This window comes from Mytilus trossulus, chromosome 14, assembly GCF_036588685.1.
Source record: "Mytilus trossulus isolate FHL-02 chromosome 14, PNRI_Mtr1.1.1.hap1, whole genome shotgun sequence".
NCBI lineage: Eukaryota > Metazoa > Mollusca > Bivalvia > Mytilida > Mytilidae > Mytilus > Mytilus trossulus.
In genome coordinates this window covers 10,769,161-10,785,131 of record NC_086386.1, presented here as the reverse complement: position 1 = coordinate 10,785,131, position 15,971 = coordinate 10,769,161, and the positions used below count along the sequence as shown (strand labels likewise).

General features: G+C 32.0%; 2 protein-coding genes across 5 annotated transcripts in view; one reads left to right on the top strand and one right to left on the bottom strand.

Annotated features, from left to right (window-relative positions):
- LOC134697367 (uncharacterized) overlaps positions 1-15,971 on the top strand; it is a 48,989-nt gene that overhangs the window by 20,163 nt on the left and 12,855 nt on the right. The gene's annotated exons all lie outside the window — the stretch shown is intronic.
- Positions 9,180-13,829, bottom strand: LOC134697370 (uncharacterized). Of its 4 annotated transcripts, none has more exons than XM_063559606.1 (2): positions 13,720-13,829; positions 9,180-11,903 (listed from the first exon to the last, which is right to left on the bottom strand). In XM_063559606.1, exon 2 carries the CDS (start codon positions 11,863-11,865, stop codon positions 10,591-10,593), a length of 1,275 nt encoding a protein of 424 aa, XP_063415676.1. In that variant the 5' UTR covers positions 11,866-11,903; positions 13,720-13,829; the 3' UTR covers positions 9,180-10,590. The 4 variants fall into 4 exon arrangements, with proteins under 4 accessions (XP_063415676.1, XP_063415673.1, XP_063415675.1 ...); XM_063559603.1 differs by lacking the exon at positions 13,720-13,829 and adding an exon at positions 12,180-12,367; XM_063559605.1 differs by lacking the exon at positions 13,720-13,829 and adding an exon at positions 12,133-12,149.

Below are 15,971 nucleotides of genomic sequence, written 5' to 3'. Positions count from 1 at the left end.
CTATTATTCTTACCAGCACACTTGGTACAATTAAAAACCTTATAATAAATTGTTCAAATAAGGCCTTCGAAAATAGTGGAATAAATTACTTTTGGAGTGTCAAGAACTCGTTGGAAGTACTTGATAAATTGCATGCTTATATTGGTGATTTTGAATCTGTTCAAAGTTTTGATTTTTCTACCCTGTATACCACATTGCCTCACATTCTCATTAAGAAAAAATTCACACATCTAATTAAATGGGCATTCAAAAAATCAGAATGTGAATATATATGTTCAAACTCTTTTAGGTCATTTTTTAGTAGCAATAAACAAAAAAACTATGTTAATTGGACATGCTTTGATACTATATATGCCCTTGAATTTTTACTAGATAACATTTTTGTTCGCTTTGGGGATTCCGTATATCGTCAGATTATCGGAATTCCAATGGGGACTAACTGTGCACCACTTATTGCGGACCTCTTTTTGTATTGTTACGAGTTACAATTTATGACAAAAATAAGCAAAGACCCATCAAAACAACATCTGATAAACAAATTTAATAATACTTTTAGATATTTGGATGATATTTTGGCTCTCAATAATGACGACTTCAGTATGTATATTAATGAAATTTATCCTGGTGAACTCACTTTAAATAAAGCTAATACTAACAATGACCACTGCCCTTTCCTCGATCTTGATATCTATATCACTAACGGAAAGCTGAATACTAAAATTTATGATAAAAGGGATGATTTTTCATTTCCTATCGTTAATTATCCGTTTTTAGATGGTGACGTTCCCTTGTCGCCATCTTACGGTGTTTATATATCTCAACTTGTACGATTCGCTCGTGTATGTAACAATGTTTCAGATTTTAACGAGAGAAATTTATGTATTACTGAAAAATTATTACACCAGGGTTTTCGATATCACAAACTAGTCAAAACATTTACTAAATTTTATCATCGGTATAAAGACATCATTCGTAAATATAGCTCAACATGCAGACTTTTTATACGTTCAGGTATTTCACATCCAATTTTTTATGGAAATATTCTTTATAAAGCACAAAGGTGTCAGTATTCACTTCATAAACTTACAAAACCTTTGAATAGACTTATTAAGAAGGGATATAATTACGATACTGTTGTCAAGTCATTAAAGATTGCATATTTTGGCGTTAATATTGAGTCACTGATAAGGTCTTTGCGTCGGAACTAAACACATTTATTCTAAAAACAGTTGTTGGCATGACACGGGTTATGTTCTTCTCATATATGTTATGATGGTATGATACTAAACCCCTTACGGGAAGGATTGTGCCTGATGTTCATATGATGAAATCATAATCTTTCAGTCAGTTTAATTGAAGTCTGGAGCTGGCATGTCAGTTAACTGCTAGTAGTCTGTTGTTATTTATGTATTATTGTCATTTTGTTTATTTTCTTTGGTTACATCTTCTGACATCAGACTCGGACTTCTCTTGAACTGAATTTTAATGTGCGTATTGTTATGCTTTTACTTTTCTACACTGGTTAGAGGTATAGGGGGAGGGTTGAGATCTCACAAACATGTTTAACCCCGCCGCATTTTTGCGCCTGTCCCAAGTCAGGAGCCTCTGGCCTTTGTTAGTCTTGTATTATTTAAATTTTAGTTTCTTGTGTACAATTTGGAAATTAGTATGGCGTTCATTATCACTGAACTAGTATATATTTGTTTAGGGGCCAGCTGAAGGACGCCTCCGGGTGCGGGAATTTCTCGCTACATTGAAGACCTGTTGGTGACCTTCTGCTGTTGTGTTTTTTTTTTAATTTTGGTCGGGTTGTTGTCTCTTTGACACATTCCCCATTTCCATTCTCAATTTTATTTTTTACAGAGTTTGTCTTTAGTGCCGTGTGGAGGCAGTAGAGTGCCTCCCCGTGCTTCAGGTTTATGCTCTTATAATATACTAGATTATGGAGTGTGTGTCCGAGCGAGAACTTCTCTAGTTCATAACTTTAGGAATGTTTATCAAAAAGTAGTATTTCAATATTCAGCCCCATTCTACTAATTGGTCAGCCATCAGTCATACCCTGATATACACTATCTTTTTCGGGTAATTAATACTGATAGCGTTCGACATTTTCAGCCGAACAAATTTATCACTTTTACTTAACTTAATTATTGTATGCTGGTTCATATTCTGGACGCCAATCTTTGCTCCTTTATTATGTAATTCACTAACAAAACAATTATGAAACTAAGAAACGGAAAAATACTAAATACTAAACTTGTTCAAAGGGTATCTACACGTCTCAATTTTCAAAATCGGTTATCTAAAAATACTACCATCGCTAACATTTTTAACAATAAAAATCGTGGTTACCCTTCTATCGATAAGTGTCATGCCAAAAAATGACTTACATGTCCCCGTCTTTCCACCAACAATACGGTAAGGTCCACGTTTAATGGTCGCACATTTTCTTTAAATTTTGAAACTGATATTACTTGAAAAACAAACAGTATTATTTATTTACTCACATGAAACAAACCGGGATGTGGTATTCAGTACGTAGGAGAAACTGGAAGATATTTATCAAAACGCACTCAAGAACATCTGTATCGTTTTAAAAGACCTAATAAATTCAAAAGTATCATTTACCAACACCTTAAGAAGCACAACCATCCTTTTAAATATTTAGCAGTTCAACCTTTAGAAGTAGTAAATAAGCAGCCTGGTGAATCGCATTCAAAGTTTGTACGATCACGGAAAATAATTGAATTAAATTGGATTAAAAAATTACAGACAGTTTACCCTCTCGGTCTAAATGATAATATCATGGGAATTGGTAATATATCTAGAACCAATTCCGTTAACATTTTGGATATTGTTTCTAAAACTGTTCGTAAAAACCGTTCTCACGGTTGTAGAACAAATCGCAATCAAAGAAAATTTCGGGCCAATCATACCAATATTTCGGACCTTATTTCTATTTCAAAAAACAACGGCAGACATTATCTGTTAACAAAACTCTGTTCGTTACCGGTTAATAAGTTAAATAAAATTTTGGAGGATTGCAACACAATTTCATATAGCAGTCCTAAGTATGAAATTGTTCAAATTATTATGGCATATTGTTATTCTAAATTATTTCCCAAAATTGATCGCCCTGAAGATCATAAAAAACATTTTATTAAAATTAAGTATGTCAACAAAGGCTTTGATTTTGTAAATATTGCCGGTATATTTAACGACCATTCTGTTAAAGAACAAATTCCTGGATATTTTGACAATACTGAGCTACCTCTTATTTGTTATATTTACAAGAAATCTACCCGGAAATTTGTGTTTAATTATAGTCAATTGTGTAAAGATGTTAATATCAGTGAAAATACACCTACTTCATGTAATTGCAGTAATTCCGAATATATTTATGGACCCATTTCTCATGTTATAACAGGAGATCTTAACATCGTTCAAGACCGAGAGTTAAAATCATTTCTCAGTAAAGGACCTAAATATCGTCCCCCGTCAATTATTAATTGGAATGAGTGTCGTAATATCATCCACGACTCACTCCTTACTTACTGTATGAAATGGATAAAACGGGAAAAAGCTGACAAAAAATCTTTGGACTCTTTTTTTTAATTCAGTAATGAAGATAGTTGATATACGTATTCAACATTTTAAAGAACATTTTACTATTAACAATAACCACAATAAACCTATTTCTCGTATCAAACATAAACTAAAAGAACTAGCCAAGGAATTTGTTTTTGTCCCGGCCGATAAAGCTGCTAATAATATTATTATTGTTTGACGTAAATTTTACATCGAGGTTCTGAAAAAGGAAATCACCAATTCACCAACATTCCAACTGACTCCATTTTCAGAAAACGAAATCTGTAACAAACATAAACTTTTAGCCACCGCTTTACAAGCAGAGCCAAATACAATGAAAGTTCCAACTATGTATTGGCTTCCGAAGCTACACAAAACCCCTTACAAATATAGATTTATTTCGTCTTCAAGCCATTGTTCAACTACTAAATTGTCTATTATTCTTACCAGCACACTTGGTACAATTAAAAACCTTATAATAAATTGTTCAAATAAGGCCTTCGAAAATAGTGGAATAAATTACTTTTGGAGTGTCAAGAACTCGTTGGAAGTACTTGATAAATTGCATGCTTATATTGGTGATTTTGAATCTGTTCAAAGTTTTGATTTTTCTACCCTGTATACCACATTGCCTCACATTTTCATTAAGAAAAAATTCACACATCTAATTAAATGGGCATTCAAAAAATCAGAATGTGAATATATATGTTCAAACTCTTTTAGGTCATTTTTTAGTAGCAATAAACAAAAAAACTATGTTAATTGGACATGCTTTGATACTATATATGCCCTTGAATTTTTACTAGATAACATTTTTGTTCGCTTTGGGGATTCCGTATATCGTCAGATTATCGGAATTCCAATGGGGACTAACTGTGCACCACTTATTGCGGACCTCTTTTTGTATTGTTACGAGTTACAATTTATGACAAAAATAAGCAAAGACCCATCAAAACAACATCTGATAAACAAATTTAATAATACTTTTAGATATTTGGATGATATTTTGGCTCTCAATAATGACGACTTCAGTATGTATATTAATGAAATTTATCCTGGTGAACTCACTTTAAATAAAGCTAATACTAACAATGACCACTGCCCTTTCCTCGATCTTGATATCTATATCACTAACGGAAAGCTGAATACTAAAATTTATGATAAAAGGGATGATTTTTCATTTCCTATCGTTAATTATCCGTTTTTAGATGGTGACGTTCCCTTGTCGCCATCTTACGGTGTTTATATATCTCAACTTGTACGATTCGCTCGTGTATGTAACAATGTTTCAGATTTTAACGAGAGAAATTTATGTATTACTGAAAAATTATTACACCAGGGTTTTCGATATCACAAACTAGTCAAAACATTTACTAAATTTTATCATCGGTATAAAGACATCATTCGTAAATATAGCTCAACATGCAGACTTTTTATACGTTCAGGTATTTCACATCCAATTTTTTATGGAAATATTCTTTATAAAGCACAAAGGTGTCAGTATTCACCTCATAAACTTACAAAACCTTTGAATAGACTTATTAAGAAGGGATATAATTACGATACTGTTGTCAAGTCATTAAAGATTGCATATTTTGGCGTTAATATTGAGTCACTGATAAGGTCTTTGCGTCGGAACTAAACACATTTATTCTAAAAACAGTTGTTGGCATGACACGGGTTATGTTCTTCTCATATATGTTATGATGGTATGATACTAAACCCCTTACGGGAAGGATTGTGCCTGATGTTCATATGATGAAATCATAATCTTTCAGTCAGTTTAATTGAAGTCTGGAGCTGGCATGTCAGTTAACTGCTAGTAGTCTGTTGTTATTTATGTATTATTGTCATTTTGTTTATTTTCTTTGGTTACATCTTCTGACATCAGACTCGGACTTCTCTTGAACTGAATTTTAATGTGCGTATTGTTATGCTTTTACTTTTCTACACTGGTTAGAGGTATAGGGGGAGGGTTGAGATCTCACAAACATGTTTAACCCCGCCGCATTTTTGCGCCTGTCCCAAGTCAGGAGCCTCTGGCCTTTGTTAGTCTTGTATTATTTAAATTTTAGTTTCTTGTGTACAATTTGGAAATTAGTATGGCGTTCATTATCACTGAACTAGTATATATTTGTTTAGGGGCCAGCTGAAGGACGCCTCCGGGTGCGGGAATTTCTCGCTACATTGAAGACCTGTTGGTGACCTTCTGCTGTTGTGGTTTTTTTTTTATTTTGGTCGGGTTGTTGTCTCTTTGACACATTCCCCATTTCCATTCTCAATTTTATTTGTAACATTATAACTTTTTCCTCTTTATTACAAATAAAAAAAAAAAAAACTCTTGCCCGATGAAGGATAGAGTTATATAAAAATAATACGCTTTTTTGTTGTTGGAATAATCGTGATCATATACATAACTGTATCTACAAAATCATGGCGTGGGTCGTTCAATAGACAAGTTTAAGTTAATTAAAAATGTATGCTACCAAAATACAATGCCTCATTTGTTATATATTTCCCCTTATAAAAAAACTCTTTAAAATGTGATGATGAGTGAAGGATATTTTACACTGGACCCGTATTTAAAAAGCCAGTTATTTTTTGTTGGTGGAAAAAAAAAACCACTAGGAATTTTCGTTCTCCGGATAAGTACACTGCCTGAATCAAACTACTGTTTCATGTCTGTCTGGCAGGTTTTATAATGTCATTGATCTCATTTTCAAAGTCAATGATAAGATTATTCCGGTTTCAACTGTTAACATGTTTAACCCCGCCACATTATTTTTGTATGTGCCTGTCCCAAGTTAGGAGCCTGTAATTAAGTACCTGCCGTTTGTTTATGTGTCACATATTTGTTTTTCGTTAATTTTTTTACATAAATAAGGCCGTTATTTTTCTCGTTTGAATTGTTTTACGTTATCTTATCGGGGCCTTTTATAGCTGACTATATGCGGTATGGGCTTTGCTCATTGTTGAAGGCCGTACGGTGACCTATAATTGTTTATTTTTGTGTCATTTTGGTCTTTTGTGGATAGTTGTCTCATTGGCAATCATATCACATCTTCTTTTTTATATTTAGGTATTATACGCACTAGGTCAAATATACTTGTTAGGTGTTTGTTTGTACTGTATTTCTGTAATGAAGTGTTATCATTTTAGCGATATTTGTTAACATTGCCATTTAAGCGGGAGGTTTTGCTACCAATAAAACTAGATTCAATCCACTAATTTATCCTAGAATGCCCTGTACCTAGTCAGGAAAATGGTAGTTGTTATCAAATAGTTTGTTTCTTTGATTTCTGGCGTTTGGTTTTGTTACTTTAGTGCTTCTGTTGTTCCTTTGTTTTTATCTCGCAGTTAATGTATCTTCTTCAAATTTCTCTCAATCGATTTATAAGCATTAAACAGTGATATATTACTGTTGCCTTAAAACAGTTTGTTCATATTTTACGTGATTTTGAATATGCTTCATATTTTGCATGAGGTCTTCTTATTATATATTTAGGTGTGACGTATAGAAAAATTTATCACCTCCTCTTTATTAATTATATTAAATTTTGTACGTTTATTAACGTTTGAAGTTGGATTCATAACAAACTGGACATATATATAATATTATATATTACAGTTAATTGCTATTAATAAGTATTGCAATATGCATTTTGTTTAAATGAATTATCAGTATTTAGTTCTAAATCAATCCTAATTCTATCTCATTTTTGAATGACAGTTTTTCATATGTGACGTCAAGCTGTTTCTAAATTTCATAAATTCAAATGTGGCCTAACGTTTCTGCCTTTTCGCCATCGTATGTGACATCACATTTTTTTAATTACGTTGACGCCTGAACTGATTCGGATGTGTGTCTATTTTGTGATAAACTTGGGTTTAGTTTTCTGTAATTAGTTAATATTTCAGTTTCATTATGTATATCGCTTTCATATTCATTTGTTAAAATTTACTGGTTGCAATAGCATTAAGTGTTCTATATTATAAGGATGTTCTTATCCCGTGCATAAAAACAATGCCGTGTTTGTCAAAACCTTTTCAACTTTTGATCTTCAGTGCTGTACAACTTTGTACCTTTTTCACGTTCGATCTTTTATATCTAGGCGTTATGTATTCAGGTTTAGTTTTCTGTAATTTTTAATACTTCAGTTTCTTTATGTATATCTCTTTCATATTCATTTGATAAAATTTACTGTTTGCAATAGCATGAATTGTTCTATATAATAAGAATGTTCTTATCCCGGGCATAAAAACAATGCCGTATTTGGCGAAACCTTTTCAACTTTTGATCTTCAGTGCTGTACAACTTTGTACTTTTTTCACTTTCGATTTTTTATATCTGGGCGTCACTGGTGAGTCTTGTGTGGACAAGGCGCGTTTTTGGCGTATCGAATTTTAAACCTGATGCTTTTTGTTATCTATTAATCATGTTTTTCTTTGTCTAATATTTTCTCCTATTTATTTGTATTGTAGTCCTGTAATATTATGTTGTCATTTCAATATTATATTTAACTTTGCCATTAAAGTGCGAGGTTTGGCATGCCATAAAACCAGGTTTAACCCACCACTTTTATTCCCCTTTAAAAGTGTCCTGTACCAAGTCAGGAAGATGGTCATTGTTATATTATTGTTCGTTTCTCTGTGTGTTGCATTTTAACGTTGAGTCGTTTGTGTTTTCTTTTATTTTTGAGATATTGAGATACGTGGCACGATACTTGTCTATCCCAAATTCATGTATTTGGTTTTCATGTTATATTTGTTATTTTCGTGGTGTTTTGTCTAATGATTGATCAGTTTCTGTGTGTGGTGCGTTTCGGTGTTGTGTCGTTGTTCTCCTCTTATATTTAATGCGTTTCGCTCGGTTTTAGTTTGTTACCCCGATTTTGTTTTTTGTCCATTGATTTGTGAGTTTTGAACAGCGGTATACTACTGTTGCCTTTATTTATCATTCATTTTGTGAATCCCCGTATCATGTCGGAATTGGTTGTTGTTTTCTGTTTTCATTTAATCTTTTTCATTCTGGAACAGTTTTATCATCAGGGGGATAACAAGGTTAACAAACGGTTACCATTACCTAGTGTTTGATGTTTTGTTTTAAATTGGGCCCAAATTACATACTTCAAATAAAAATAGTACAATTAAGACAAAAATATATGTTTTTGCACCTTCGTTTAGAATTTATGAAGCTATGACACCTTAAATAAACATTATTTGTATTTAAAGGTAACTTTTATTCCATAATTTTAATTGTTTTGGCAAAATCAAACTTGACCGACATTTACGAGCCAAAAAGTGTTTATATTGAAGGATTCTGTACCAAAATTGGAATCGTTTGATTACAACATATTTTTGATACTTTTATGAAAATAACTGATTTGTTTAGCATAGAGCCTTTTTGGGATTAATGATGATGTTGATATTTTAGGCCATTTTTTGCCACAAGTTAATCTTGTCCTTCGTCAAACAATAGTGTTTTACTACCTTTCCTCCATCTCCTTTATGATGTATTATGTTAAATAGAACATGACACAAAGTACGAATAACAAGTTTTATTTTGCATTAATTTTGAAACCACACTACACACAACATACATCAAATTCTGTACAATGTAATAAACACAAAATAAAATATTTAAGACAACTGGTATACAAGTATATAACATGGAACTTTATGTAAATTAAAAATCGATGTTCATGTGTAGTACCACCATTGCTTTCCCATATCAATTCTTGTTTAATTGGAACTTATAAAAAAAACAGGTACAGAATTCATATTTGTTTCAAGTTGCTTGAGTAAAGATTTATCCCGTCTATTTCTATCGAATAAACTTAACATATAATGTTTCATTGCATACATGAAAATAACAATCACTGATGATTAACCGATCAAATTGCACACATTTTTTCTTACTGTAAACAAGCTTTAGTATCCCTGTAACATCAAATTTCCAAAATATCCATAGAAACACCAACTAAAAAAATAATGGTGCTTTGAAACACACATTGGCAAGATATATGTAGATGACACAGCTTTTATTTACTGCAATGAAATGAAAAATAAATTCCGAAAACTGTCAAATTCGAGGGAACATTTTATTTCGACTGTTTTCGTATGCAGACGAAGTGACGTACTATGATTTGGTGGTAGTACAGCTTTAAAAGAGATAATAAATTTTACATGATTTAATTCTGGATATGACAAAGAAAATAAGACTTCACAAATTGTGTGTTGTGTTTGAATAAAGGGGCGAACGATACCAACGAGACATTCGAGCTCACTGATCGAAAACGAATATGCCATGACAAAAACAAACAACAGTATACATTAAACAACTAAGACAGAGCACCATAAACCTCACCAAAAACCAAATTAAGTGTTTTCTAGATTTAATTTTTAAGATTACATATTTTGCGATAATGTCCAATGCATATAAGACATATAGAAAATTATATATATGGTATAGAGTGGTTTAATTAAACACATTCATGTCAGGTTTTATTCCTAAATAAGGAATTAATTCAAAATATGTTACAGAAAAGTTTCAAAACAAAAAATGTCACGAAAAATGTAACTTCACAAAAATACAACGAAAATATAAAAAGCTTGATTGAACCTGATTTTGTACCTAGCTAAACCTTTCACTTTTACACTAGTCGCATAGAAGAATATCAAATTGGCAATTAAGATCAAGTCGAGATGTTCGATATACTAATGTTAACCTATACTTGATATTACCACTAGTTTTAATTAAAATAATAAATTTATTAGGCTGATAAATGAGTTAGACAATTTACCTTGCATCTGAAACGAAATGAACATAATTAATTGTCTCATTCGCAATGATAATAACTTACTTTGGCGGAAAAAGGATTAAGACAATTAACCTTGCATCTGAAACGAGAATACATAATTGTCTCATTCGAATTATACCACATCTTCATTTCTAATATGAAACATTGCACGCATGCTACAAGACATGCACATCAAATAAACTCATTTTCGGAAGCATCTTTGATAAAGCCTTTTTAGTCCATTGTAAAACTCGATATCAAGAAAAGCGTAGATGATTGGATTAGCGATGCTGTTGATAATATACGACCGATAGAACCATACCACAATAATGAGTTCCATCTGAGTAAGATTATCCCAGAACTCCGGAATAAACCCTTCTAACATCACGATTGCCCCAACTGGCAAATAACAAACTATGGATACACTGGTTACTACTACAAACATCAACGAAAACTTGGTCTTAAACCTCCTGTTTCTTTTGTTACGGGTATCTTTTCTGCCACTTTGTGTTGAAGGTTCCTTTTTGGAAACTGTAGACTCCACTGATGGTAACTCTTGCTTTATGTTCTGTGTATCAGATTTGTTGTTCCTCTGCAATGCTTCATCATTATGATGATCTGTTGATGGAAAGTTGACGTCTTGGCTGATTGAGTTAATCCTGATCTCGCATTTCATTGCTGGGATATCTTCTGTTCGGTCATTTGATTTCTTATCGGATAATCTTCCCGTATATTCTCTAGACGATTCTTTCATTTGCAATTTCTTCTTTTGTGACTGAGAATTAAAATGCCCGAATATAGTGCAACCGATTTTGCCATAGAAGATGACTAAACATGTGCAAGTCATTTGCATAATAACTCCGAACACAATGGAGTGGGCAACCGCAATAGGGTAAACATCGTCTCGTTTGAGTCTGCCACATCGTTGACCTCCTGATCTCCCTTCAACAGAAAACTCATTGATACCGTACGTCAATGTGAATGGTATTGCCATACCTATCCCTAGGATTGCAGAAATACCAATCATGATTCGGCGCTGCAACAAGTTCAGCTGATACTTGCGACATATCAATAAATATCGTTGGAAGGCAATACACAGGAAAAGGAATAAACAGAATGATGCGCTGCTTGCGATTGAAAACAAGATGGCTTTACAAAGGTTATTACTTGTAAAACTGGATTGTAGGGAATTCCATATTGTACAAGTTATACAACCAACGATCGTAGCCAAAATATCTGCCCCAGCTAGAACTGGAATAAAGTATCGTTCTGTAGACGTGTCTTTCATTTCCAATTTATACACAGCCACGACAATAGCATTCCCTATTACTCCTATCACCATACAGACGGCTAGAAACACGCTGTTACCAATCAGGTACGTCTCAACAACCTTTGGCCAGTCTTCAAGGTTGTTTGTTGCATTAAGCTGCATTTCTTCTGTGACACTTTCAATAGCTTCCATGATGGAGGTGTTCATTCGTATATCGCATATATAAACGATATATTAGTCTGTGTCTATAAAATTAAATTAAGAAAAAACTAGATATATAATGATTAAATATATGCATCAAGAGACAAATAGTTTAAATCTAACTTCGGATATGACTGTTACCCTCTTTTATCTGGAACATTATATCATAGAAAAACTCAAGAAAACAAATGATAAAACGAATAAGGTACAGAATGAAAAAATAAATTATTAATAATTATATACAAACTATAAACACTGATATACATACGTTACCTTCGGGTGTCTTAATGTAATCACTTGGAGGCTGCAAGTTAACTTACTCTTTATATAAACCTCGCATCCTTTACGTCAGAGAAAGGTGGTTATCTAGTTATTGAGTGATTTCATTATTGAATTTGATATATGATAGTTGTACAATCTTTATGAAGGTAACTGTCGAGTCAATAGTGTGTAAATAACGAGAAAACACTAATTATTAAACACATTAAGATAACGGAAGTATAGCTTTAAAAAAACTCTTACAAGCTTGCCATATATCATTAACAGTTATAAAAATTGGTAATGTTAAAGTATAGTTAAAACAAGTCCATTAAAGGCACTAATGAATAACATTGTGAAATATCAGCCCTCATAAACAAGGAAAAGTAGAAAACAGGAATTCAAGATGTTGTGTTTCTTTGTAAATGTTGTTATAAGAGGGTAATACTTCCATCTTTGGTATATGGTGATATTCATTCTATGCACAATCCTCTTATATTTTCTAATTACGTGGCACATGAAGAAAAGATAGCTGAGTGTATGTATGACTTATAACTTAATATGCTATAAATGTCTTGAACACTTTCTTATAAATATATAAGACGGGGGGATAAACTAGTAGAATTACTGCACAAATATTACTGGTTTACTAAATAGAGAAATTTTACAAATTTCGAACTTTGAGGAAAATCCATGAGGGAGTTCTTAAGAAAATGGCAAAATCAAAGCTCAAACACTTCAAATGAATAGATAACAACTGTCATATTCCTTACTTAGTACATGCATTTCTTATGTAGAAAATGATGGATTAAACCTTGTTGAATAGCTAGCTAAACATCTCACATGTATGAATGTAACATAAAAATCAATTATTTTGATTTTCGCTTAAAATAATATCAACTAACAAAGAAATTGGTCGGTGCACATAACACACAACACAAATTCAGTACAAGTTTAGCATTACAAAATATAGTACAAAGGAAAACTGGTACTCAATAAATTACATTGAACTGTTGTAATTGTACTTGAAACGCGGGCCTCAAAAATGATATTGAAATGAACAACTATTCACTTTATGTTCATTTGATCATTTTTTAAGCGAGTGCAAGAGACTTTATCTGAACAAGTTCAATTATAGCAAACATTTACTTTTATACCTATTATTCGTCCAAAAGTATAGGCTAATTGCAGGATAAACGAGAAGATATTACCTATTTATAAGATAGTATCATAGACATGAAAAAGAAAATAACAATTTACAAATTATGTAACTATAAAAAACAGAGGCGGAGGTACCAAAGGAATATTCAAACTCATAAGTCGAAAATATACTCACAATGGCATGGCTAAAATTGCAAATCGACCAAACAACAAACAACAGTATAAAATAAAAAAAAACCAAAGCCTGAACAATACAAACCCCACAAAAACTGGAAGAAAGCGTTTTTTTTATAATTTTATTTTTTAATCAAGAATGTGCAAACCTCAATCATGCCTTGTATACTGTGATAAATTGAAATAGTGTCAGAAAAGAAAAGAAAAGATCATAAATGATGATCTACATAATGATAGATTTTTAAGTTTTTATCTACATACCTTTACCTGCGTGCGTCTTAATCTAATCACATCTATATTCTGTAAGCCTAAGAAAGCTAAGAAGGGTTTTCTCCACCTTACTCTTAATATATACATTGTTACCCATGCATCCAGTTTACGCCAGATAAGGATTAATACCTGGACAGTTTTTTGATATATGATACTGAAGGTCGATTAATGAAGGTGTTATTTCAAGAATATAATACTAAAACCCATCAAAATAAAGGAAATATATTTTTGACATATCATATATAATTTCGTTATCCAAACGGATTAGAGTGTGATTTCAATTAGTGTCTTTTATTAATGAGTAATTTCATCTTTTATTTTGACATCTGATAGAAAAGGTCGAGCCATGAAGTCATTATTTTCATAGTAACATTCTGAAACCTAAGAAAATAACGGAATTATATCATGTTAACTTGTCATGAAGCAGTTACATATATTATTGTAATCAGAGATGTCTCAAGTTTAGCCCAACAATGTTAACGTTAGAACTGCATATTGGCGTTAGAAAATATTTGTTCGTCCCTAAACGGTATTCGAACCTCTGCATCTGAGACATCATGACAACACAAATCGTCACTGGTCTACACACTTTAACTGAGCGTATTATTGAGATATTGGTCGTTGCACTTATTATGAACGCGTTCGACAAGAAAATTCTCTCGTTTTGATAATCGGAAAAGTAAAAATACTTCTTTTGCAGTTTTATACCATGAATTCAAGCCACTTTTCTCTATCCACCTATAAACAGTAGGAATATCATTCGTCTAAATGTTCCTTTACAAATACATTATAAAAGAACGTCAATTATTTATATATATATCAACTTGTTGAGTAGCATGTATTGAAATCTCTACGTATCCTTTGTTGACACATGCCTTATGTTTAACATATATAGTTTTCATGGTTCCATATGATATTTACAAAGGTAACAGTAAAATATATAGCCTAAACCACCTCATACAATTAATGCAACAATCCAACAGGGAAAGCTTCTAAGACAGTACAATAAAAAAAAAGTTTAGAAAATATCATCTTACTTTAAAGATTGTAAATAAGATGTATAAATTGGTTCTTCTTTACATTATTCTTTTGTCATTTTCACTTGCCTGTCTAAATTTGAAAGAACATTAGTCATTATATCTCCATATAGTTACCATATGTTGCAGAAGCACTATATAGACAATTGCATATTTTTAAACAGTTTTTGATCAGACTTTCATGGCCCTACGGATATACATCTATTATTTTATGAAAACGCTAAATGGAATACACAATAATTAAAAATATATATATGGAATATAATTAGGCTTGTGTTGTAATGAAAAAGTGTCGTTTTAGTATGTTTTTAAAAACATGATATGTCTGATGAATATAGCTGGCAACTGTTTGTTTACCTCTAGAAGTTTGTTATTTATTTGTGTCGTTAGGTGGTTTTTTATTGATGTTAACTTAAATCTTTTTGTTTTGGTATAACTAAAAACACTGAAAATAGATGTATATTATAAAGGGAGTGGGGGTGGGGTGGGGTGGAGGTCTCCGCTTTGAAGATAAGAGGGGATATTGTTTTTCTTTTTCAAGGTAAAATAATCGTATGTTCAACAATAAACTACATTTTGAAATAATAAAAAAAATATGCTATAATAGATATGCAAAAACAATCGGGTAAAAACTAATGATATATTTCAAAATAACTCGCTATAATAATTAATATGCATAATGTTATGCTTAATTGAATTTGAAGCGAGGATATTGTGTTGGTGGTAAATTTAGATTCCACTTCAACATACCATATTTTCATATTTCTTATGCAAGGATTGCCGATCAAATTCAAATGTTGAGGATTGGAAAATATCGTATTGGACACGGTTCATTGGATATTTTCACTACATGTATAGAAGACAAAAATAAAATTGAGAAAGGAAATGGGGAATGTGTCAAAGCGACAATAACGCAACCATAGAGCAGACAACAGCCACCAATGGATCCTCAATATATCGAGAAACTCTTGCACCCGAAGACACATTTTTTGTTTCAATAATATGCAAAAGATGTTTTATTTATTATATGACATCCTCATGCTTGTTGGTAATTTTTGGAATATTTCTGATGAAAAACTCTCATCAAACAAATTACGTGTTAAGTATTAAGAAAACCACCCGGTCGTGAAATCTAGCTGTTAAGAATAAGAGAGTTTTGGGCATGGAAATCCAAATACGTGAAAATATCTCAAACATGTCGGCAAAAAGTAA